This window comes from Babylonia areolata, chromosome 22 (assembly GCF_041734735.1).
Source record: "Babylonia areolata isolate BAREFJ2019XMU chromosome 22, ASM4173473v1, whole genome shotgun sequence".
NCBI lineage: Eukaryota > Metazoa > Mollusca > Gastropoda > Neogastropoda > Buccinidae > Babylonia > Babylonia areolata.
Window position 1 is genome coordinate 34,069,613 of NC_134897.1, and position 27,292 is coordinate 34,096,904.

General features: G+C 40.0%; 1 protein-coding gene across 1 annotated transcript in view; it reads left to right on the forward strand.

Annotated features, from left to right (window-relative positions):
• Positions 1-48: 48 nt before the first annotated feature.
• The window catches only part of LOC143297025 (chondroitin sulfate synthase 1-like), a 38,131-nt gene continuing 10,887 nt past the window's right edge, over positions 49-27,292 (forward strand). Inside the window, exon 1 of the mRNA XM_076609173.1 lies at positions 49-1,404. Coding sequence (XP_076465288.1) covers positions 616-1,404 — 789 coding nt within the window. The 5' untranslated portion in view covers positions 49-615. The remainder of the gene's footprint in view (positions 1,405-27,292) is intronic.

The window sequence follows — 27,292 nt, forward strand, 5'->3', positions numbered from 1 at the left end:
TGAACCCATTGGGCTCATTCAAGACGAACGATTGCACGCATGCACAGATGGCTGCGTGGCAGCGAGACTTTGCTGTGGTGTGGTGGGTTTGTTTATTCCGAGTATGTCGGAGTCATGATTCAAAAGAAGCGACAGTAACAGCACTGAGCTAGCCTGACGGACTCTGTACTTACGTTCCGCAACTTCATATGTTGAGATTTAACTTTTTGGAAACTTTTATTGGTGTTCTCAAAATCTGATTCGCAGAACAAGGAACTGTGGAAACTTACGTGGCACTGGCACCACTGACCAGAGCGAGAGATAGTGAGGGGGATGGGCCACCAAAGGTCCATAGAAACATTATCTACTGATTTAATGAAGTGACTTTTTGATAAATAATTGTGGTAATTTATTAGACCAATAGAGATGGTTTTCTAACTTTGTGTCGACAAGAACCATCAAACTTCAAAGTGATCTTTGACTTGTATTGGACACCTTCAGTGCAGTGGCCGATTGGAGGGAACGATCCGAGGTGCAACAGATAGGCGGGCTCACAATCCGTAATGGTGAAACAAGCAGACTGATTCAACTTTCTGTGGCCATGTTCAGCGTTTTCGTGAATGGCTAGTGTGAGCTATGGCCAAGAGGAAAAATGGTGTGCCTAGAATCTACGTCTTCAGTGGTCTTGTCGGCTTTCTTGTGGGAGTACTTTTGGCCAACTGGTGCACCAGCCGATTCTTGTCTCGATGTGGACTACCGGACTTCTGCTGCACGGCAGACTTGGGTCAGGGGGATGGTTCCGGGCAGGGGGATGAACCAAAAGTGGAGAGACAGGACGAACAGACTGGGAAAGACCGCGATAACTTTGTCTTTGTTGGTATCATGACAGCCAAAAAGTTCATTGACAACCGTGGATTAGCATCACATAGAACGTGGGCGAGTCGGATAAACGGTAAAGTAATGTTTTTCTCCAGTGATGGGTCAGTTTCCAAACACGGCGTTCCAGTTGTGGCTCTGCCAGAAGTGGATGACTCTTATCCTCCACAGAAAAAGTCTTTTATGATGTTGAAGTACATGCACGATCATTTCATTGATAAGTTTGAATGGTTTGTGCGTGCTGATGATGATGTGTTCATCAAAGGAGACAAGCTTGATCAGTTTCTGAGATCAATCAACAGTTCACAGCCCAGATTCATTGGACAAGCAGGAGTTGGAAAGGCTGAAGAGTTGGGTTTGTTGAGTTTAAAGGCGACAGAAAATTTCTGTATGGGTGGACCTGGAATGATCTTCAGTAGAGAGACACTGCGTAGAATAGCCCCTCACATTGGATATTGCCTCAGCAATTTGTACACAACACATGAAGACGTGGAGATTGGACGGTGTGTCCGTCAGTTTGCTGGGATTCAGTGCACCTGGGCCTATGAGGTAAGAAAGTTGTGTTTGTTTTTGGTTTGTCATGTGTCACCCCATTGTAAGTTCAATAATTTACTTGTAAAGCATGGTTATGACAGAGTTCACTGAGAATAAGCCTAAGACCAAGTTTGCGTGATGGTCAATGTTATATCAGTGAGTTATAGAAGAAAAAAAAATGGGGAGGGGGGGAGCAGGCAGGAAACATGATTTGTGTATTTTCAACACAAAGTGACTGTATGACCTGTTTGTTTGTGTGTGTGTGGGGGGGGGGGGGGGGTTTTTTGTTTTGTTTTTTGTTGTTTTTTTGTAGGCTGTTTCTCCAGTGTGGCTTTTGTTTCAATTTTGTTCTTGTTAATTGTGAGATTTTATGAAGTCAGCATAAAACATTTTATAATGCACAGTGAACAGGGTAAAAGTGCTTGATGTGTACAGCACAAATTACATAATAGCACATGTACTGCTTATGATAAATACCAAGTGATTCTTAGAGATAGTACCATAACAGCTAAAATGCAGCTGCACCTTTTTTTTCCCACAAATTCATGTGTGTATTATTTTATATACAAATGGATTGATTATTAGTTATGCTTGCAATGGTTGACTGGATTTGAGTCAAACATTGTGTGTGTGTGTGTGTGTAACTGTAACAGAGAGAGAGAGAGAGTGTGTGTGTGTAAAGACTGTAATTCATAATGAGTAGTACTTGTTTGAAGTTCAGGCCATATGGTCTGTGTTTATTTATAACTTTTTATTCCATCCAATCCAGATTATTAAAATGTTTTTGTTTTTGGAAGACTTCTTAAGTTCAGCAGTTTTGCTTAGCACTAAACACACGGTTTCACAGCTAACCAACTTGGACCAGCAGCTTGAGCAGCAGAAAATGAGAAATTAAACTAAAGGTTTTGATAAGCTGATCTAGATTTTGATTACTTGAACTGGTTTACATTGTTCTATCCCACTCCACCCCTACACCGCTCACCATTTGTACTGAACCAGAACATTCATGCACTTGGTTATGATCACAGACCAGGAATCTGTGTGGTGTGTGTTTTTGTCTCTCCCAGTGTCTTTTGTGGTATGGTGAGAAGGGCAACAATTTGTCTCAGCCAACTGCTGAATTTTGTGTCTTGTTCCAGTATAACACTATTATTAACAGTATGAGGCGCATGTTTTGCATTTGAAACCATTTCATCTTGACTAAGTTCCATAAAAGTGAACATAGTATTTAATACAGAAGAGGACTGTGAACCTGCAACTGAGCAAGATTGCTCAAAACCATAATCATGAACTTATGAAGTCAAAGAGTGTTGCTTGTTTTCCCCAGCCAACCATTTAAACAAAGGCTGTGTCAAGAGTTTAAAAACCTGTAGGGGAAATGCAACACTCAAAATTGTAACAGCAGTATGATACCTCATTACCTGTCATCATCTTCTCAGATTTCCAAAGCCCCTCTTCTCAGTAGACTGTAGAGACATTCTGACTTACATTCTTTTTTTCTTTTTTTCATTGTAGGTCATCAGCAAAACCCCACAAGCTGGCTTCAAGGGTAATGGAGGGCACTTACATATTAAAATCAGAACTTTTGAATAGCCTGTTTTCGGAATAGAGCTGTGGTGCTAAAACTGTTGTTTTGGTTTATGAAAATCTTCATGAAATAACTTAATAAGCAATGCCCAAGATAATCAGCAAGCCACAAAATAGGGGGGGGGGGGGGGGGGGGGGGAAGAGAAGCTTTCAATTCATTGAATGAAATGAAAATGACAACAGACAAGTTTAATATACTTTTACTTTTTTATATATAGCATGATATATATATATATATATATTTATGTGTGTGTGTGTGTATGTATGTATGTATATGTATAGCGTGTGGATGTGTGTGTGTGAGTATTCAAATGAAATTCGCAGAAATTTTATGAATACAAAATTAGCCAATACCAAACAGAAATAATCAAAATTATCTTTAGAAAGTTCTATAAAATACTGAACAGTGGATTTTGCAAGAATATATATATATTATGTCTTTAGATAATGCTGAAACTAAAGTGTATTGAATGCAGTGTCATGTGTCATGTCACAAATAAAATTGAAAAGCTTCGAGTTTGACAAGTTTGAGCATGACAGGAATTTTCATTGATATAGTGAACATTGTACACACACACACACACACACACACACACACACACACACACACACACACAACTGCATCATTAGTTTGTGAACAATTATTAACAAAGTCAATGTTTCCCTGATTTCAATTTGCTGATTGTCAATCAGAGTTTTGAAACAAAAGTAAGTCAGAGCAAGACTTTAGAATAAGAATCTGTACATGATGTTTTTAAGTCCCAACAAACAGGGAAAACCTATCCACTCAGGTCTACAGGTTATTTATTATTATTAAGAATAAATAAATAAGGTATTTGAAGATCAAGAACTTTGTTTCAAAAATGTTTACTTTTACCTAAAGTGTTAAACTTGAAATCAGGAACAAGATCATTCACTGAAACTTTCCTCCCTTCCTCCCACTATATACCATACACATGATGTACTTTACTCCTCTTTAGCCTTGGTATTTCTCAGGATTGAGACACCCAACAAAATACAATGGTGATAGTCACACAGAAGAGAACATCATCTCAGCAGTGACTACACACATCTTCACTCGTGATAAAAAAGATATGTGGTGTGTTGAAATTGTAATGGATCTTCAGCATGTGATTATGGAAATAGTATTTGTGCATTATTTACCCCCCTTTTTTTTTTCCTCTCAGAACAGTTTTAAATCACTTTCACTTTCAGAGTGTCTTGGCTGTAATTTATTGTAATGTTATTGACAATAATATGATTAACAGCTTGTTAAAGGGATCATTAAAAAGATTTCTTTTAAATACTGACATTGTGTTTAACATTTTTGTCAGCATAAAATGATACATGCATGCTCACTAAATTCATAATTCTGTGTCAGTTTGTTTAATAAACATGTGATACATTTTACTTGAACGGTGTATCTCACTGTGTATGAAGCTACTGTTACCATGAAGTTACCATGTTATACCTATCCTAAGTTCCATATTTATATTAAAAGTTATAGATCAAATTCTTTTTTTTTCTTCTTTTTTTTTAACATTTGACTTTGTTAGTTTGTATGATGTATACCACATTATGTATACAATATGCAGAAGATCATAACTTTATATTTTGTCTCATTGTCTGTCTGTCTGTATGTTTCCTTTCTGTCTTTCTGGTCTGTATGTTCACAGAAATCAATATTTGTTTTAATTGTTACAGTTTAAAAAGTTGTATTGTAATGACATGACATTCACATTGTACATGACTAACTTGACCATACCACACATTGAGAAGGAATTGGAATTTATTCATTAAGGCCAAAGCCCCATATGAAAGGGTATGATTATGTTAGTGCCAAATTGGATACAGCATAAGCAGTGATTATTCATATTACACAGTATAACAGTAATACTACGTCATTGGTCATGAGCTAACAATTTCTCTTCTTTTGAATGCTTGGTATAAGAATACAGTAAATAAACTAAAATTTAAGATCAGGACAACAGAGTACAAAATGAACCTCAGTCTCAGTGGCATTTCTGCATAAAGGGCATTTCATCATATTCACATTGTGTTCTTTGTATCTGAAACTATGTACCGCAGTATCAGAAATTCCAAATTGAAATCGTGACAGCATATTCCTTACATATATATATCTATATAGTATATATATCTATGTCATGATTGGTTTTAAATTTTCTGTACTCAAAGAATCTATCGCTATCATTAATATGACTTTTCCACTTTTGCCAACCACAATCAACAAGTCTTTGTTTTAACAACTTTATAAAAGAATTAACACAACCTACTCCCAGATTTTCCCATACGAAAAAGAAACCATACATCGAAAAAGAAACCATACATCGGTAGTGTATCACGGACCTTAGAAGCCCAGTTTGTTTTTCTGTTGTTAGCTAAACTTAAAGGCATTGGATAGGCCTTGAAAGGAAGTCTCTGTTCTTCCAGTCGTGTCAGTTTCAACCAACACGATGAGAAGGAGAAAAGAAAAGAAAGATGTGACATGGAAGGGTTGTCAAAACAGGAGCACCTGTCACAAGAAGTAGGTTGTTGCAATGGGATCAGTCTGAAAGAAACACCTGCGAGGACTGAGGCATAGTCCGTAGTGTTACATCACACACTTTGTCTGCCAGCCTTGCACAAGTATCCTGTCTGGTTTGGGGTCATGCCAAACCACTGTTTGGTGTCTTGCTTCTTCAAAAAAAAAAAAAAAAAAAGAAGAAAAAAAAATCTATATAGTCTATTATAGTAGTACAGAAAGATTTTATTGAATCTGTGTTGTTGGTGATAGTTTTATGTGTGATTCTCCCTGCCCCCTCCCCCTCCTGTCCCCCACACCCTCAGTCTCCCTCAAAAAAAAAAAAATCATGACATGTTTAATTATTATATCATAATTATTTTTTTTTACTTTCTCTAGTAATTATATAGTATTAATATGCAGACCAAGTTAGCCTTCTCTCTGTTCAGAGAAGCAATGGCATTCTCTAATCTCAGACTTGTGGAACAAAACACAATGTATTCGTATGTGTGAATTCATAAAAATGTGGGTTTCTGAACAGACAGCCTTCCTTTGAAAGTTTAGTTCTGTCAGCTGTTCTGGACTGTGTAAAAAAGCTTTCAGATAAAATGAGAATATAGGGGATGTGTCAGTCTGTAAAAACTAAAAAAGTGTATTACTTGTACACATTTACATGCGCGGGCGTGCACACACACACACACACACACACACACACACACGCACACACAGCTTCATTTAGACAGTACAGCAGAAGAGCTTACAAATGTGTACTGATACTGAATGAACTGATAGAAAAAAATTTTATTAATTCAAGAGAAAAAAGAAATGGTCGTAATATTCATGTTCATACTCAGGCTTAAATCATTTATGAAAAAAAAAATATATATATATATTGAATTATAGAAGAAAAAAAATTGTGAATTGCAGAATACTTAGTGTTGTGTTAAGCACACCACCCTGCACTGTCTGTGGATTAGTGATAGCTTTCACAAAGCAAAACATGGGACTGATGAGTGCAGTGAACCCTTTTTCCCATGGGAGCCATGACCACAGTGACAGCAGCACCTGCACAAATGACGTATGTTTACAGTTTAACACTCCATGTCAAGTGACACTTTTGACATTGTTGTCGGCAAATGGAGAAATGATCAAGGCAAGGGGCATGTTACACAGTCAAAGTTTGTTTTTGTTTCTTTCATTCTGTTTTTATTTTATTTGTTATGGCAACATGGGTGCATTAGACTCCTACTGTTCTAGACTAGAGTCTGATGACAGTAAAGTTCTACTTGCCAGTTTATGAAATTTACCTGACAGTGCAAAATATTGTGTGATACTTATTGGTATGATATTATTTATCATGTCTGCACTTACTTGAATACCCTGTCTGTGATACTGACAGTATCCTCTATTAGTTTCAACCTTATGTTGTATATAATATATATATTTGTTCAAGTTCTTTCTCATGTATCCAGCCATTGCATGGCTATAAGTTATACATATTTTTTAATAATGTATACTGTATACACATTTCTACCTTTTATAGATTTTACATGAATATTTTTGTGTGACCTAACAAGCTGGACATAACCATCCCTTTACGGTTTACCTGTTGAAAGCAATTATGTGCAGTGAAATGTCTTTCTTTCTTTCTGTTTTGATTAGTTTTTTCCCCATTATTTCTGTCCAACTTTTTTTTTTTTAATGAACATATTTAATTTCCAGTTCCCAGAGAGCTTGTCAATGTTTGTTCAAAAATTAAATCAATCTCAATCCATCAACTTCCTTACAAATGCATTTGCATGTTTTAATTTTTGGGTGAGCACAGGTTCTTCGTTTATTTCCTATTAGTGTACATGTGGAGAGAATAATGGCATGATGAAATTATGATTTGTATGTTATATATATCATGTATGTGTTAATAATGTACCAGTCTAATACACTAATGTTGTAATAATGGCATCTGTTGAGACGCCATCTAGATTTATATTATGTGAACTGTTCAGAGGTCCATGCATTGCGTTGTGACAAACACTGTTGTTGCGCAGATAATTAGGTGGTTAAAGGATGAAAAGTTGCCCATGAATTTTTTCGTTCGCCAAAATCACTTTTGATAAGATGTTATTTCCAGAGGCACTCATTTACTGTCCCATTATGCAACTCCATGTCACACTGTAAACTGTAATGGGTGTGGCACAACTCTCCAGCCTACCTAGGACTACCCATACAAATATTGGACCACTGCACTGATTGTTTAGTTTCCCTTTCCAGTACCATTACTTGAGGCATTTTGCTCTTTGAAAAGTTAAAAGTAGTATAGTTAATTAGAATGTTGGTAGCTTTTTATTTTCACAACATTTCAGTTCAACACAGCAGCACACAAATCTGAAGAAAGATTTGTGAACGAACTGGTTGGTGGCAAGTGTTATTTACCAACATCACTGAACCAGAACATTTCAACCAGTCAGTTTGCCACTTATAACATAGGACAGGAAGCAGCTCCATTGAAAACTTGGACAAAGCCATTTCAGCTTTGTAGGTTAGTTTCTGGGGTGTAGAGTGACACTGAATCATATACTTTTCTCACTAAATATTTTTAGGTAATTTTCAATACACAGGATAGACACCAAATACGTGTGCATTTTTTTTGTGAGTTAAGGCAACCACAGCATCAGCAACCTGTCACACTCCTATGCATTCAGTGCACACACCGTGCCTGCACAGGTATACAGCATGCAGATCACGCACACACACACACACACACACACACTCAGTCACACACTCAGACTCCAAAACATGATGTTTGCCTCTCTCTCCCCTATCCCCCCTCCCACTCTCCCCATCCTCTTCTCATTCTCCCTGCTCACACTCACAGTGTGTCTTGGGGTGGGCGGTGATCTTGGCAGAACTGGAACTGGCAAGCTGAAAGCAGACAGGACTTGTGTGTACCTGTTGCCATGAGAATCTGACAGCCTTTATCTGTCTTAACAGCATGGTGTATAGGGATCATGGACTCCTTGTGGTGCGGCTGCCAGTTTATTGTGGAGCTCACTATCACAGGGAGCCCCAGAGAGTGTCAATGGTGCATGTGCAGCAGGTGGCCAAACGGAGCATGAAATACTTGTTGAGGCACTCAACCCTGCAAGCCAGCATGCCAGCCAGGGGGCTGCAGCAGACTGTCTTCCATTAGTTGCATCATGACCTCTCCTTTCTCCTCAACCAGCCTCTCTCCTCCCAGGAGAGCAGTAATCTTCCCACGCCGGTGGCATTGTTTGGAATGTAATTCCCTGTCTTCTTTGAACCTCTCTCTCTCTCTCTCTCTCTCTCTCTCTCTCTCTGTGTGTCTCTCTCTCTCTTTGAGTCTCCCCACCCCCACCCCCACACCCCCATATTAAGGTGTTAGGTTTTTATTAATTAACATTTTCAATGCTCTGCAGTGAAGCCTAAACAGAAAGAGCCTGCCGTGATCAGTTATGACAGACTCACACTCACAGAGGAGTCTGATTGTATCTCTCACTGTCTCAGATAGTTGTTTTGTTTTGTTTTTTGTATTTGTGGGGGTTTTTTTTAAATACAGCACTGGCACATCTTAAAGTTCTCTGATGGTTAGAGAGACAGACTACACAGATAAGACTTGACCCATACTCAACATAGTTGTGGTCCTGGTTCCCCAGTTAAAAGCTTTGAGTAAGTAACTGCTTATAAATTTATATTGCTGAAAAAGTGAAATTGAGTGTTTAGGGGTTGTTGTTTTTTTCCACTCACCAGCTGAGATAAATCCTCCCCCCACCCCACCCCACACTCCCCTGCCCTCTGTCTTGTCCAGTTCCCATCTCCCACCTCCAGTCCCTCCACCAACCCATCCGGTTCAAGGCATCGTCCTGGGTAAAACCAGAGTAGATATCGTAGCTGATAGTGGTAATGAAGGACAGGACACTTCATTGAAACAAGCTAGTAGTGAAATATTTGTCAGCATGATGTATAGTCAAGTTTCAAAAAGCAAAAACAACTAAGTTTTTATGCCTCCTTCAGTTCAGGCTCACTTGAAGTCTCCTTGGGTTTTTGTTGTTGGTGCTTTGTGTGTGTGGGGGGGGAGGGGGGGGGAGTTGGAGGGGGTAGGGGGGCGGGGCACAGGTAACTGTGCAAACACTATGAAAGCTCTTGCATGAATGATTTCCAAAAATCATATTTCTATAACCTGAATGCCCCACTGGCCCCCAGTCTCTCAGTAAAAAAGGATTTATGAATCGTGAAGCTCTTAAAACTACTGTACGAAACAGGGATGTCAGCCGAAAGATGGAGCAGGTGTTCTCCCAATCATCGTAATGAACCAATAAGTTCTTAAAAAGCTGAAGGTAAAAAAAAAAACAAAAAACCCTCCCAATAATCATGTTGAATATCAACAGACAATGGACAGCTTTGTACCTGCAGCAGTTTCAATCAGATAATTTATGAAATAAGACCACTATGATGAATCTTGAGGGTTGTACCATGAAGATCAGGCGTTTTACTATTTTATTTATAATTTATAAGCAGGTTCAGTGCTGGATCTGCTCATCACTAGCCCCAAAATCTCTTACCCCTCTGCTGTACAGCAAGACCTTTGGGCGCCCCACTGAGGTGTAGCAGATAAGGTTGTTAAGATAACAGAAGGGAACAAGATGAAGAGGGGCCTGCAAGTGAGGAGGACTGTATGTGTGTGTTTGTGGATGGGTGGAGAGGATGGCTGTGGAGATGTGTGTGAATGTGTATTAATACATGCACTACTTTTTTCTGCCCACATAAACAGTGATTTGTCAGAGACTGAGAGTTTGTTCTCTTTATAAATGCACCTTATTATATTTATAGTTATATACATGTCTTTACATTGCATCATCACAACAAAGGTCAAGTAAACTCATCTTTCTTTCTCAGAAAAAAAAGGAAAAGAAAAAAGGAGGAAAAAAAAGCCTAAAAGAAGGCAGCTTACACTAGTAACAGCAACAGCCCTGTGCAGCATGATGATCATTTGCCAAGGGATGTAGTTCACAGCAGAGCTTCACACTGATCTGTGGATCATGATAATCTTTTAATCTGATTCTTGAAAGTGATGATATATTTCAAGAGGTGGAAAGAGGTAATCTAATAATGTAATATTTCATGAGCTGTTTTCACCACCATGTAACCTTGGATGAATGTCAAAATCATTGGTGCAAGATCAGTTCTCCTGTATGTTTTCTTGCGAAGTGGAACAATGCAAATTTGTAATGATAACACTGTTTGGCTGCCTTTTCAATCTGTCTCAGGCTGTGGTATGATAGACTGTGTCGGTGACTGAAGTAGGGAACAGCCCCCATCCATGGTTTTCAGTCCTATCAGTTGCAAACAAAGTAAACAAACCAGCTTGACCCTGCACTACTTTGTGTGTGTGTGTGTGTTTGCACTCACACAAATTGCCAAGCAAATGTTCAAATAACGAGTCACATGATCAGCAATCATTAAATACAAGGGAGGGAGTGGGGGAAGCTGTGTTATATATATAGATAGATAGTAGATAGATCTATACATAATGGTGGTGGTGGTGTGTCCATCGAGATCGATGATGACCATCGTTGTCATCCAGCTGGGGGATGGGGGGAGGGTGGTGGTGGGTGGTGGGGGGGAGGATGCTCATGAATCTATCTGTGAATGCGCAGATGACTGAATAGTCCAATCTGCGCACGAAATGTTCGCTGACAGTTGGGGCAGACAAAGACAGGCATATCATTGTCAGGGGGCTTGTTTGCCCGTGACTTTCTGGCCTGCCTCTTCTGAACAGCTGCAGCAGTCCTGTTGGCCTCGCACAACTTGGCGCCTTTGTGCACAGCAGCGCGCCATTTGTCACGGTCCACTGCAGATTCCTCCCAGGAGTCAGGGTTGATATCAAACGCTTTAAGAGAGACTTTCAGAGTATCTCTGAAGCGCTTCTTCTGACCTCCGTGTGATCTCTTCCCTTGTTGCAGCTCGCCATAGAAGAGCCTTTTGGGCAGCCGATGGTCTGGCATGCGCACCACGTGTCCAGCCCAGCGAAGCTGGGACTGCATCAGGATGGTGAAGATGCTGGGAAGGGTGGCTTTTGCGAGCACCTCTGTGTCTGGGGTCCTGTCTTGCCACTTGATGTTCAGTAGCTTCCTAAGGCATGTTGTGTGGAAGTGGTTCAGCTTCTTGGCATGTCGTTGGTACACTGTCCAAGTTTCGCAGGCGTACAGTAGTGTGGGGAGAACTGCTGCTCTGTAGACCTTTAACTTGGTCTCAAGACTAATGCCTCTTCTGTTCCAGACATTTGCACTGAGTCTGCCAAAAGTTGCACTTGCTCTTGCAATCCTGACGTTCACTTCATCGTCGATGGTTGCATTTCGTGATAGTGTGCTGCCAAGGTATGTGAACCGCTCCACCGCACTGAGTCTCTGACCGTTGACTGTGATGTTGGGCTCAACGTAGGGTTTCCCTGGGGCTGGCTGATGGAGAACTTCAGTTTTCCTCGTGCTGATGGTAAGGCCAAAGTTCCTGCTGGCAGTGGCAAACTTGTCGACGCTGAGTTGCATGTCAGCTTCAGATCCAGCGTTGAGGGCACAATCATCAGCAAACAAAAAGTCTCTGATGATGTCTGTCATGACCTTCGTTTTTGCTTGAAGCCTTCTGAGGTTAAACAACTTGCCATCTGTTCGGTACTTTAGGCCGATTCCAACATCGCCATCTCTGAAGGCATCAGTAAGCATTGCAGAGAACATGAGGCTGAACAGCGTTGGAGCCAGGACGCAGCCTTGCTTGATACCATTTGTGACAGCAAAAGGAGCAGATGTTTCGCCATTGTCCTGGACTCGAGCCTGCATGCCTTCATGGAATTGGCTGACCAAGGAAATAAATTTCCGAGGGCATCCGTACTTGGCCATGATCTTCCACAGTCCCTCTCTACTCACGGTGTCGAAGGCCTTAGTGAGGTCGACATAGGTGGAGAACAGATCAACATTTTGCTCCTGACATTTCTCTTGCAGCTGCCTTGCAGCAAACACCATGTCGGTGGTTCCGCGCTCTTTCCGGAATCCACATTGGCTCTCAGGCAAATGACCTTGGTCAAGGTGTGCTGTGAGGCGGTTTAGTAGGATCCTGGCAAGTATCTTGCCTGCGATGGAGAGCAAGGAAATGCCCCGATGGTTATCACAGGCTTGCCGGTTCCCCTTTCGCTTGTACAAGTGAATGATAGATGCATCTTTGAAATCCTGGGGGATCGTCTCTTCTTTCCACATGAGTGAGTACAGCTGATGGAGCTTCTCAGTCAGCACAGTGCCTCCATCCTTGTAGACCTCTGCTGGTATGGAGTCTGACCCAGGTGCTTTGCCACTGGATAGCAGACGGATTGCTTTCTGGGTCTCAAGAAGTGTTGGCGGATCGTCCAGTGCTTCGTTGATGGGGACTTGTGGGAGACGGTCTATGGCTTCATCATTTATGGAGGAAGGGCGATTTAAGACACTGTTGAAGTGCTCAGCCCAGCGTTCGAGAATTTTCTCCTTCTCGGTGATCAAGGTATTCCCATCTGCACTGAGGAGGGGGGATGATCCTGAGGATGTGGGGCCGTAGACTTCTTTTAAGGCATGAAGGATGAAAGGTCATTTTGGATGACTGATGACTTGCGCGATGAGTTTGTTTAAAGTGAAGAGGAGTTGCGCAACGTCGACCTCACTCTCTCGTCCGGGTCCACCAATTTCCAGTGGCAAGACTAAGTCAAGACGACTGGAGGATGAGCACGGATGCAGTGGATGACCAAGATATCCTTTCGGTGTCTCATCTTGCTCTCTGCACTCCACAGTGCGTTGCTGTAACCGCCTTCCTCTCCGTTGAACCGATAGGTTTCTTCCGCAGATTCGCATGCATGGGTAGACACACCTCGGGGGCCAACTGCGTGTGGCATGCACACAGCACAGTGGAGCTAGATGGCCGTCGGTGGCTCTCCTGAGCCGACGCCCTTTTATGGATCTCCATAAGGGTGTCTAGCCACCCGCCTCACCAGTCCCGGAAGGGAGCAGAGGGAGTGCCGGTTTAGTCGCCGGCAACCCGACCCTGAACAGGTTGTACTGGATTACAGGTTACCAGTAGCAGATCTAATACTACATAATACTACTATACTAGCACACAAGCCAACTTAAACATAAATGTTATAGTAGTACTGATACCACTTGTTTTTCTTCTTTTTTTAATCAGCTGGGCAATCTGTTTTAAGATTAGAACTCCAGGAAATTCTTGGACAAATTTACATTTCATACGTAAACAGAAGGCATTGAGGACCGTGCACTGAAATGTGCTCCAATCAAATACAAGTTTCTATAATCATAAAATAATGGGTCTTTAGATTTGTGCGTGTTTGCCAAGACGAGTGTGAGAGCCCTTCTGGTGGGTGCTGGCGAGCGTGTTTTTATTTTTATGTTTGTTGGATGTGGGTAGAGCTCTATAGATGTTTACTGTGTGTGTGTGTGTGTGTTGGGGGTGGGGAACGTATCAGTGCATCAGGCATACCGCTATTGCAACATGAATATGCAAAGATGATGTGATACCAATGGTAGCTTGTGATGTGTACTGTGGTTTTGTGTAGTACGGCTGAGGCACCTGGTTGCTTTCTAATGTTTCCTGTTCTCCTTTTTTCGCTGTGACTTACCTTCGGAACATCACGCTATCGTTTTACAATCCTGGCCTGCACATGGCTCAAGATGTATTGTTAGCTTCTTTTTTTTTCTTTTTCTTTCTCTCTCTCTCTCTCTCTCTCTCTCTCTCTCTCTCTCTCTCTCTCTCTCTCTCTTTTGTTTTTGCTTCTTTTTTTTCCAGTGTGGTTTAATGCCAGTACCTGAAGAATGTATACCTGAGGGGAAAAAAAAAAAAAATGTTTGTCCTCACATGAAAAAGTTAACTCTTGACACACATTACAATACAGAGAGTTGAATAAACATCCCTCCAACAATCTACACAATCGTAAAAGGAAGTAGAATGTGTTAAAATTACACACATGTAAAAAGATGAATACTGTATTAAGCAGTGCTTTATATATATATGTATACACACACACACACACACACACACAAGGAATCAGTTGAACATTTATGTTATATCAAGACAATGCCCAGCACTACCTATTATCTGTAAACCGGCAAAAGCAAGCATGCACAGACTGAATCGACCACTACATTACTGATATTATTTTTAATATTTAGTTCTGGGAGTGAAACATGGCATGTTAAAATCAAGACAGATAAGATTCATATCACAACAAGCATGCGTTGCCCATGAGTAGGATAAGCATTTGCCCATGTTTTGATTGATATTTTGCTCCCACATCTAAATAATCTCTCTCTCTCTCTCTCTCTCTCTCTCTCTCTCTCTCTCTCTCTCTCTCTCTCCTGACCTGCCTATGAACAACAGAATAGAATCAAATCATGATTTACTTCTGTGTCCATTCAGCAAAAGCCATGAACTGATGCAGAACAGTCATCACTATATGCAACTTTTCTTTTGTACCTGTGATATGACATTATCAGTCGACAATATTCTATATTGCAATGGGATTTAGTTATTTAAATCTTGGAGTGAATTATGTCATTTTTAGCTAATTGAGGAAGTGCCTGAGATTCATTTGAATTGCAAGCATGAAATGTGTTTTGGTCAAATGTCTTTCTCTCAGTTTGGCGGCGATGTACACTTCTTAGCTGGAGAGCCCTGCAAAGGGCCCATACCTCATCCAATGCTGCAGAGTTACACGAATATTCCTTTGAAAAAAACAAGGTCTGGATCCAAAATCTTCATTGATAGGTCCTTGACCATTTGCCAACACTTACACTTTAACAGCGCTGTAAAATGTGTCCCAAAATTACTGCATGATCATACTCACAGACTTGTAAAACAAATTGCGCTCGAAAACATCCTCCTTCGCGGGATGTAAAAAAAAAATTAAAAAAAAAAAATCAGTTCATGTGACTTAACCCCACATTTGACACAAAACAGAGTAAATTATTTTATGCTTCTTTACATAGTAACCTACTTTTTAGCCCAGCCATTCAAGCCATTTCTCACCGTCTCTCTCTTACTAGTCTCAGCATGACACCAAGGAGGACTGCACTCATCCATGAAATGACACCTGCATCCATAGTTGCCAAGCTTGCCTCTTGTCTTTCTGTCATCTTCTTCTAGTTTTCCTTAACATAAAGGTGCTTATACTTCATCTTGGTATATGTCAGAATATATACTAGTATACATGTGATGTATATTTTTCTTTTTCTGTTTTTTCTCCCACATGCTGCATATCCTGCTCACCTGATGTTTTTTTGTTTTGTTTTGTTTTGGGGTTTTTTGTCTTTTTTTTTGTGTGTGTGTGTGTGATAACGAAGAGTGAAATTGCTGGCTGAGAAGAGAGGAAAAAAAAAGGGGGGGGGGGGGGGGGGGGTGGAGGAAAAAATCTGAATTTTTTCACCGTGTATATATCCAGGTCCAGATGCTGGTCTGCAATTCTTGTGCATGTGTTGTTGTTTTTGCTTCAAAGAAATGATTTCCTTCTATTGTAGATAAAGTATTCAGTTCTACAAACTTTGTGTTCAGATATATACGTAGACACAGAGGAACAACAGCATCCAGACAGCTCCACATGTCTTCTGTTCTCACCATTATCTCACCTGTCTTTGTTTGCATATATATGTGTGTGTGTGTGTGTGAGGCAAATAACTGTTGTGTTTATTTTTCTTTTGCTTTAGTTGGAAAAAAAATTTTTTTTAAGGCCTTTGGAAATTACTGTTCCACACCCATGGCCATGCACACCGTGCTGTTAACTCTGCCAAAGCACTTCCTTCTCACTTGCCACTCCCTTGAACACAAGCAGAAGCTTGGTGAAAGAAAGAAACTAGAAAGAAAGAGTGAGATGATCTCAAAGAGAGAAGTGTGCACAGGGTGGGTGTTTGGGAGTGACAGTCTTGAATATATTATTAACGCCCTTCCGGGTTGATTACAAAAATAAATGTCCCCATCCAAAAAAGAAAAAAATGGAGGGAAAAAAAAAGACTGGTAGATGTATGGCTTTACTTGAAACAACTTCAAAGAATCATATTAATCCACAGCTGTAGCACAGGATGGCTTCTGTTTATTTTGGCGTGGGTTTTTTGTTGGTTTTTTTTTTTTTTTTTTCCTCCTCCACTAGACATTTGTTAGTGTGGTAGTCTAGGTGCTAGCCTTTGAGACTGAATGATATGATAAACTGATCTAGTCCTCAGCAACAGTCGGAGCTTTTTATTATTGGTGGGATTGGGAGGGGAAGAAACAATACACACAGGGTGACAAGAGAGTTGGCCATGACAGAATCATGTTGAAAATTTACACGAATGTGCTCTCTCTCTCTCTCTCTCTCTCTCTCTCTCTCTCTCTCTCTCTTTTTCTCTCTCTCTCTCTCACACACACACGCACGCACACTTGCAGGCATGCACACACATGTTCACACACGCAACTGCAACAACAATGAGCATTTTTTGGTGTTTTTTTTTTTTTGGGGGGGGGGGTATGTGTGTGTGTGTTATTTATGAATAAATAAACAGGTGAGGGAGATTAATAGAAAGAAAATGAATAAAGAGTGTCTAGGCTATGATGTAACATTTTTCCCATGGAGAAATGGCATTGAATTTCATGTTCAAAGAAAAAGAATTATTAATGCTTTCAGGAGAAAAGCCTACAATTAAGCAATGTGCAGTTAGGAAAGTGTCATGGTTGTAGGACACAGAAACATTTTCCATTTACATTGCTTTTTGTCTAGCCAAGCACTACAGCCGGTCAAGGTTGAAAATGTGTGTGTTTGTGTGTGTGTGTGTGTGTGTGTGTTTATCAATGGCTGTTTAGAATTTTACATTCCAGGCTTAAGAAACGATTCACACATGTATATGATTTGTAGACTGTTTGTGTCCAACCCCACCCCAACCCTCTCTCTCTCTCTCTCTCTCTCTCTCTCTCTCTCTCTCTTTTAGTTGTTGTTTCTCCACAAGTTATATATATATATGGTTTGATCCACTGCATGTCAACCTTTTTTTTCCATCATCAAAACACTTGAAAATTGAAGACAACACCTGCTTATATAATATATATATATATATTGCTTATATATGTATGTGTGTACACACTCTCTCTCTCTCTCTCTCTCTCTCTCTCTCTCTCTCTTTCTTTCTTTTTCTTCTTTCTTTTTTTTTTTTTTACCTTCTGCAACACACAAAATCAGCAAACTTCCAAAAAAGAACTGAAGCAAAAAGTGGAAAAGCCTTTTTGACCTAAACCAGACCATGTTTTTGACTCACTTGTGTAAACAAAGTGAGTATATGTAATAACCTGGTTATAAAATGGTCTGTGTGTGTAATAACCTGGTTATAAAATGGTCTGTCTGTCAGTGTACATGTATGCACACTAACTATGACTAAGGTGGGTGACTAAGGAGGAAATAGCAGTGTGCGTTGTGTTGGACTAGTCATTTCTGCTGCCAATCCAAGCTGAGGCAGGTGGTAGTACTCATGCTTATTGAATGCAGCGATTTCCAACACAGGCAGCATGATTTCCCAAGTCACATCACATGTCTGACATGCCAGACATGATCAGCTCTCGGCTGAGAATCCCACTCCACGCCCTCTCATTTCCTCCCCTCATGTGAGTCTCGCCCTCAGCATCTCACCATCCCTCTTCTACACACCACGTTCAATGGGTGTATGTCTTAGACGGGACTTTCTGTCACAACAGAAAGAGTGTGTTCAGGTTGGTAGAGACAGTAGAAGAGACACAAGAGAGCGTATTGGTCGGGTGAAAATAGTAAGTGTTGTGTTGGCGTTTTTTATGCTTGTCAGGGACTCTATGGCTGTGCTTTTTGCATACAAGATATCTACTCATGAATTTATGGCAAATTGATTCACATAAGACATGTTTACACACACATACACACACACACTCACACACACACACACACACACACACACACACACACACACACACACACACACACACACACACACACACACACACACACACAAAACACAACACAACACAACACAACACAGCACACACATTTAAACATTGTACACATGCACACCTGTTCAGAAACTGTGCGTCACACTTGAATTCACAAAAGAGAAAATGTGGAAACGATGGAGAAATAGGTTGGTGGGATACAGTTGTTGAAGAGGGATGCACTGCTGCCAAAAATTGCTGAGGCTCCTCTGGGAACATCTCTCTGACAGCTGGGAGTGCGAAAAGCACCAAATCACCCCTTCATTCACACTGATACAGACAGACACTGTGACGTGTGCAATTCATGCAGTTACACACTTAAGTTTGAGGGAGGCCAGGCAGAGAGGGAGCATACTTTCACAGTGCATACCTTGGAGGATCATCTGCGTAAAATGTTCTGCTGAAGAAAACACACTCTTTGGGCATCTTTTTGTAAGCAGCACTCACTTTTTTACTCATAGATTGGGTGCCCCTGTTCTCCCTGTTTTTTTTTAAATCAGCGCTCATGTTTTTCTCACAAACAGGTTGATATGTATCTATCGTTCTCTCACATTGTGTCTGCTCAGTCAGTGCTCATTCTTTCTCACTCATAGTTGTTCCACTGTGTCTGGCTCTCCATCTTTCTCTTTCTGTCTTGTTCTGCTTGAAAACATGGGTATTACAATTTCAGGCAAGGTGAGTGTGATACTTCCCCACCCACACATATTTACAGTTTGCGTGAGTTAAACACATGCACATCCATAGATAACAGTTCTTTTTCTTTCTTTCTTTTTTTACAACAGGGTATATATGTAAAATGGAGGAAATTAAAAAAATTAAAAAAAAAGAATCGAAAGAAGAATGAAAGGAAAGAAAAAAGAAAATATGAAATATAAAAGAAGAAAGGGAAGACAGGGAAAGTAAAAGAAAGGGGAGTAAGGGGCAATGTTTTGTTTTGTATTTGTATTGTATTTCTCTTTTTGTCACAACCGATTTCTCTGTGTGAAATTCGAGCTGCTCTCCCCGGGGAGAGCGCGTCGCTGTACTACAGCGCCACCCTTTTTTTTCTTTTTTTTCTCTGGCATGCAGTTTTTGTTTGTTTGTTTTTCTATTGAAGTGGATTTTTCTACAGAATTTTGCCAGGAACAACCCTTTTGTTGAGGTGGGTTCTTTTACGTGCGCTAAGTGCATGCTGCACACGGGGCCTCGGTTTATCGTCTCATCCGAATGACTAGCGTCCAGACCACTACTCAAGGTCTAGTGGAGGGGGAGAAAATATCAGTGGCTGAGCCATGATTCGAACCAGCATGCTCAGGTTCTCACACTTCCTTGGCGGACGCGTTACCTCTAGGCCATCACTCCACGTCACTCTGTTTTTGCAGTGGCACAGACAAAAAACAAAAAAAACAAAAAAAAAACCAACAACGAAAACTGCCTTTCTCTTGCATTGTTAACCAATAGCATTGTTTGTTTTGTTCTGCCTGCACCCCCCCCCTCCCCCTCCCTGCCACCCCCCCCCCCCTCTCTCTCTCTCTCTCTCTTTTTCTTTCTTTCTTAAAAAGCAAAGCAAACAAGAGAGGCAAGAGCCTTCAAGACTCACTTGTGATAAATTAAGTCCCTTACCATTAATTACAGAGTAATTTCTCTTTTTTACTATCTGCACCAAAACGTTTGCAAAATAAATAAAAATTCCATGCTTAGCAAAAGAAGTTCCTGTTTGAACAAAAAATGATAATAATGACTCCTCTTGTTGTTGTGTCAGAATAAGAGGTCAAAGTGCCAAGTTTAGAGAATACAAAAAATATAAATATAACAGTAAATGCAGTTTGCATATAATTAGGCTTCTTTTTTTATTTTTTTGTGCCCATCCCAGAGATCCAATATTGTTTTAAACAAGATGACTGGAAAGAACTGAATTTTTCCTATTTTTATGCCTAATTTGGTGTCAACTGACAAAGTATTTGCAGAGAAAATGTCAGTGTTAAAGTTTACCACGGACACACAGACACACGGACACACACACACACACACACACACACACACACACAGACAACCGAACACCGGGTTAAAACATAGACTCACTTTGTTTACACAAGTGAGTCAAAAACAGTTGGGGTGTTCACCTCAGGGTTCAGCTGATCATTTCTAAAGGAAAACTATTCTTATTTCAGGCTTGAAATGAAGGGTTCTTTTAGGAGAATGCCATCACAAAGTAAGTATTTGTGAATAAGATTTTGTTTCAAATTAAAAACACATTGTCACACAACTGATTGAATATTATCACAATTTTTTACTGTTCAGAGAACCATGTCACTGCACTTTTTGGTGATGAACTCACAGTGGATAGAAGAGCACTGTGTCAATTGTTTTTATCCCCAGATCTTAGCCCATAGTTATATATATTAATTATTTATCAGGCAGTTTAATCAAACATACACACTTGCGTGGTTTTCTTTGATTCTGTGCTTTTAAACTGTACATATTTGGCTCTTACATTCTGCAAGGCACTTTTCTTTCTTTCTTTTTTTATGTTGACCAGTGTGATTTTACTGACCAACTTTAGGGCAGTGGGTGATCTGGCTTTGGTTTTTGCACCTACTGTGACCTAGTTAGAGAATCGGAATGTGGTTGCATCACTTCAACCCCACCCCCACCCCCCTGCACACAAAAAATCTACTTGTAATTGATTAATTATTTCTCTTCTTGAGATAATTAAAGTATTCTGTATGATGGCTTGGTGGTTATGCAGAAAGGAACTGTAGGTTTGGGGTTATGGAGAGATTGTTCCAGATCGAGAGACTTGGGAGGAAGGAGGCAGGGTGGAGAGTTAGGGGGGGGGGGGGTTGAGAAGGGGGGAATGTAGAACAGTGTTGTAACAGAAGGGGGAAAGAGAGGCAAGGCAGGGATCTGAAAGGATTACAGGAAGTGAGGGAAAGAGAGGAGCAGAAGGGAAGTGAGAGAGAAGTGGGGCATGGATCAAGGAAGGAGGAGGAGCAGCTCTGGCTTTTTTTTTTCTTTTTCTTTTTTCTTCTTTTTTTTATGCTTCCTCTTGCTGCGCTAGTTCAAAAGCATGATAATATTGGCTAGTTCAAAGGCATGGTATGGATGGCAATGGGGGCAGAAACCCCTGACCTCACTCCCACCCAATCCCAGGCTTTGAAGGCTTTTGACCCACATCACCGAATCCAAGTGTGGATTTTAGGGATGAGTGACTTCATTCACCACCACAATAATCATGTGTGGCAATTTTTTGTTGTGCTTTTTTTCTTTTTTTTTTCAGAGGGGGGGTTGTTTTGCTGTCCCGTTACCTGTGCTACTTCAGTGGTGTAACTTCAACAGGAGGGCTTATCATTGTTGGGTTGTTGTGTGGCCACATGCCAGAGGACACCCTGCACTGCTGCCAAGGTCACTGGTGGTTGTCAGTGGTCTCTTTTCTGATCCAGCATACACAGGACACCACGAGCTAAGTCCCCAAATGATGATAGCTTCGGAGCCAGATAGAGTGAGCATATGACCCATGAACGGCTGAAGTAAAGACTACCACCATGGTCCAGTGATAGTCTCCCATGAATGGAGGTTTGTACCGCCACATGGAAAACAATTTGGACAAATATCCTGACCCACACAAACACAATAGAACATTTGCCCCCTTCTCACTGAGATGAATGGGACATTGAAACTAGAATCAGAAATAAGTGGGTTGATATATTTTAAAAAGAAAAGAGAGAGAAAGAAAAAGGAAAGAAAAGAAAAGAAAGTCTTCCATGGATGCTGAAAAACCCTGCATATTTGCATAACTTAGATGTGTCCACTTATTCCTCTTAAAAAAAAACAAACAACAACATTTTTCCAGGTCAAGTTTAAAGTAGTTAATTGGATATGATGAAAATGAACAAACAATTAATCACTCGATATCATCATGTTACAGTTTAAAACACTCCTGTACTTTGAAGACATTGCACTGGATGTAAATGAAAATGAAGTCTTCACAGTGACAAATATTTCACACCTTCTATTCTCTCTCTCTCTCTCTCTCTCTCTCTCTCTCTCTCTGTCTCTCTCTACTTCTTAAGGTCATTCTGTCAAGAGAGAAAAATGACATGGAAAAAAAAAGCAGGTATTTTCAAACTGGTTTTGTTCATTTTAGTTGATGAGCATTCTTTTCCACTTCGCAGACTTTCAAGAACAAACTGAAGGGCTTTGTTCATAGCTTACCACCACAGATGTTCATTGTCACTGTCACATTTACAGCACTTTCTTGCTCAAAACTGTTGGACTTGAATATTAGCTGCATTGCATCCTCTGGTCATTCTAGAAAATTTAGACACAGATCTCTGATTCTCAGAAACAGTTTTACAGTAGTAATAATGGATTACTTGTGGAGTTTTACTGTATAAACGGAATACTTGTGGAGTTTTACTGTATAAACAGAATACTTGTGGGGTTTTACTGTATTTCATGAATGGGTTATTTGTGGGGTTTTACTCTATAAACAGGTTTCTTGCAGGATTTACTGGTCAGTCTCAGAGTCTGCTTCCGTCTTTTTCTGCTCCATTCTCTCTATCTCTCCCTCTTTCTCTCTCTTGTTTTCTCATGTTATTTCATCCTTTCTGTTTCTGCATATATACTTATATACTTTTGTCTTAAGGTGTTTAACTAAGTATGTGCTGCTTCAGATATCACATATATAACTTAACTGAGTGTGGTTAAATATGCACACGCACACACACGCACACACACACACACACATATATATATATATATATATATATATATATATGGTTAAATCTGCATGTGTTATTTATTTGTTTTATGTACTATTTATCTGAGTTTATTTGACTAGAAAAACTCATCACAAAGTATGATATTTTGTCCCTTTTTCCCCTTCTTCTTCTTATTCTCAAACATTTATATTCTGACATGCTGTCATTAGTCGTTCTGTCTGTCTGTTCGTCATTATTTATGCAGACGGGATCAATGTCAGTGACATTTATTAAAACTGAAATACACTCAAAGACCCACCAGAAATATTAAAAATAAAATGATAAGCGGTGAAAAAGTAAGCGGTGGTGTGTCACCTTTGGCCTGGTGAATTTTTCATGCTTGACGGTTCTGCTTTCAAAGTAAATGTACGCAGGTAAAGTCACCAGACCAGACACGCCCAGTCACGCTTTAGGGAATTCCTGGGTGGAGACTTACAACCCTGCCTGCTCCTTAGAAGTCTGGAGGGGGGGAGGTTGGGGGGTGGGGGGATCTGTTTGCTGGTTTCTGGCTGCTGTCATGGAGGGAAGGCACAAGGAGAGAGAGGGAAGGTCCTCCATGGTTGGTTGACTCTCTCACTCCACCCTGTTGCTCTGCACTTAAGATATAATACTTAATACTATAGTGATACACATCCACATTTTTTTTTTTTTTTTTCTCAAGGCCTGACTAAGCGTGTTGGGTTACGCTGCTGGTCAGGCATCTGCTTGGCAGATGTGGTGTAGCGTATATGGATTTGTCCGAACGCAGTGACGCCTCCTTAAGCTACTGATACTGATACACATTATTGTATGAAGTTGTTGGGTTGTTTTTTTTTGGGGGGGGTTTGGTTTTTTTTACATGTAGTGATACACATTCACATTATTGTATGAGGTTGTTGGGGGTTTTTCTGTTTGTTTGTTTTGGGGGTTTTTTGTTTGTTTGTTTTTTTGTTTTTACTGCTCACACATGTGCACGGGTGCACCCACCAACTGCATACATGCATGCACGTGTACACATTCACATTGTTATACTGTTTTGTGGGCACAAAGTCTCCCTGTCTCTCAACCACACACACACATATTTTATATATATATATATATATATATATATATATATATATATATACATACACACATACATACATACATATATATATATATATATATATATATATATATATATATATATATATATATATAATGTGTGTGTGTATAATACACTTGAACTGCTGTTAAGATGTACAGTCTGCAATTAGCATGAATGAAAGACGAGAAAAATTCATAGTGACTTGATGAGTTGGTATATAATATATAATACTTTACAGATGTACACACCTGTGCTGTAATGTGAATACACACTGGTGTGGCACATGTACATGTGTGCACATGCATACACACACACATGAGAAAAAAATAGCACAAATACAAATGTGTACTTGCAAACGCATAAAGTCAAAAGTGAACAGGATTTCTAATTTTTGTTGTTGTTGTTGTTGTTGTAGAGCTATATGGAAGAGGAGAGTTTTATAGCCGAGGCAGTACATGGTGGACAGAAAAAGCAAGTTTGTTGCAGATGACTGGAGCAATGTGAGGAAAAGACATGACCCTATGTGTTTCTTGCTTTGATTACACACACACACACACACATGCGCGCATGCACACACATATGTATAGAGATTGTGTATGTACATATATATATATATATATATATATATATATATATATATATATATATATATATATATATATATATCAGAAAGTCAAGAGTGAAGAAGAGAGGAGAAATTGAGGAGTGAGAAGAAGAGGAAGTTCCTGAAGATAGGAAGGTGCAAAAACCACAGATGTCATGATATGGTTTATTATGATGATTTATGATGACAGATCTGCAGTCACAGTCTTTGTTCAGCTCTGTGCATGGTAGGTAGAGTCAAGCCAGTCCAGCTTATTTAACCAGGAGGGGGGAAGGTGTGATCTGGCTCCAGGTGCACCAGAGCTGGTTATTACCACCCCTGTTATTTTGCTGCTGTCGTGATCATTTCTAATTATTATTTAATTATATAATCAGAGCTGCATTGAATTTAGAATTGACTCTGTTCCCACTGCACAAGACAACAGGAGTAAAAGGGTTAGGTGCAGAACAGATGTAAACAAAACAGATCAGAATGTAGGCAAGTGGTATTTGATTCAGTTTGCTTAGTTAATAGCTTTTTAATTGGTTGTTTTTTGTGGGTTGTTTTTTTGTTTGTTTGTTTGTTGTTGTTTTTCTCTTGAGTCATCTTGTATGATCTAAATGTATACACTTTGCTTCAGACTGTTGGAAAAGTAGAAAGGTGATGATTTAAAAAATAAAATAAAAATTTAAAAAAAAGAGTGCATTTACATTTTCTTCTGTTTTTGAAAACTGCCATGCAGGATGAACTGAATAAAAAAAAAATTGTTGTTAGTGACACACACACACACACACACATCAAGCAAAATACAGCACCCGCCATGAAACTTGCGTGGAATCCTAAATGTTTGGGAGTGTCTGCTTTGGTTTTAACTTGTTTTTTTTTCTGTTGAGTGGTGGGAATCTTGTGCTGAATGTTCTTTCCGATGTTAATATATTCAGTCGCTGAATCAGGTACAGTTATGGGAGAAAGAAACCAGTCATGCAACCCCCAACGTTTAATGATTTATAGGTTGTGAGAAACCGCCCATGGTGGTGTAAAGGTTTCCTTTGAGAAACAAGCATTCATAATTATATACCATATATATTACGAAAATGGAAAATGTGCAGGCATAGTGGTGGGATACATGTTCAACTGCATGTAAGTTATATATATATATATATATATATAATTATGTGATGTACATGCTTTTGTGTGTCTGTGTGTGTTCAAATTTGCCCATAGGGCCATTTGTGAACAAGCAATAATGCTTATTCCCTTACCCTCTTTAAATGAAATTCTGATTGTTCAGTCGTTCATTCATTTGTTCTGTGTGTGAGTGTGTGTGTGCTGCAGTTAAAAATTCATCGCAGCTTTCACAGAACCAAGACCCAAGCCCAGAACAACTTCACCTTAAGGGTGTTCATTAATATGATGTTAAATTCAACTCTGCCCTGAGTTTACTTGCAGTGTGCATACCATTACCATTCTCCATTTCCCAGAGTATGTTTACAGTGTGTGCAAGCATACAATACTTGTGTAAATAAAGTGAAAGGGGTTCCCACTGAACCACTCCCAAAAAAGTTTCGATAAAAGAAGACCAAGATGTCTCTGTGGGGTGGGTTTAAAGAAACTTGAAATGTGTCTTTGTGTGTTAATGTCTGCATGTGTTGATCGCTGAGTTGTTGGCAACAGCAACACAGGTTCACACACAGTTTATTTTTACGACCATAAGTGTCAGAGAGTTCAGTTTGTTAAGTTTGGTAATGGCGTTGCAAACCCTTTTCTTGGTGTGTGCACTTCTATACTCTACAGTAGAAAGATTCTTTCACTCTTATTAATAAAAGAGCTTAAAACCTGTGTCCGGAGAGATCCTTTTCTTACTACTGGGCTCCTTCTGCTTGGAACAAATTGCCCAGAGGTCTAGAAGTTAGAACATGGAGACATTAGAATTCTTCAGATCTGGTTTAAATACATATATCTTGATCTTATCCGTAAACTCAACTCCAAGACATCTGTTCTCAATGGGGGAGGGATGGTGTGTGCTGCATGAGGTTGAAAGATGGAGGTGGTTGGAGACCAGAGGGAAGGAGTTATAAAAGTCAGAATTTAAACACATGTCCTGTATAGGTATGGAAGAGAGAAGAGGAAACTGTATACCACAGTCGTTTGACAAGCTTTTGGACTTGGTTTTTCCACTATTGGGTTGGTTTACTCAGGACTTCCTTGTCAGTGGAGTGTGGTAACTTGTTTGCCTGATCATGGTCTGAAGCCAGCTCACTGCAGTCAGTGGCTTGATAAGCACTTGCTTGGGAAAAAAAAAAATAAAAACCTCTCACATTCTCAGGCTGTAAATGTACCCCCTGCATGTTTCCACTCTGACCTCGACCAAAGGTGTGGTCGTA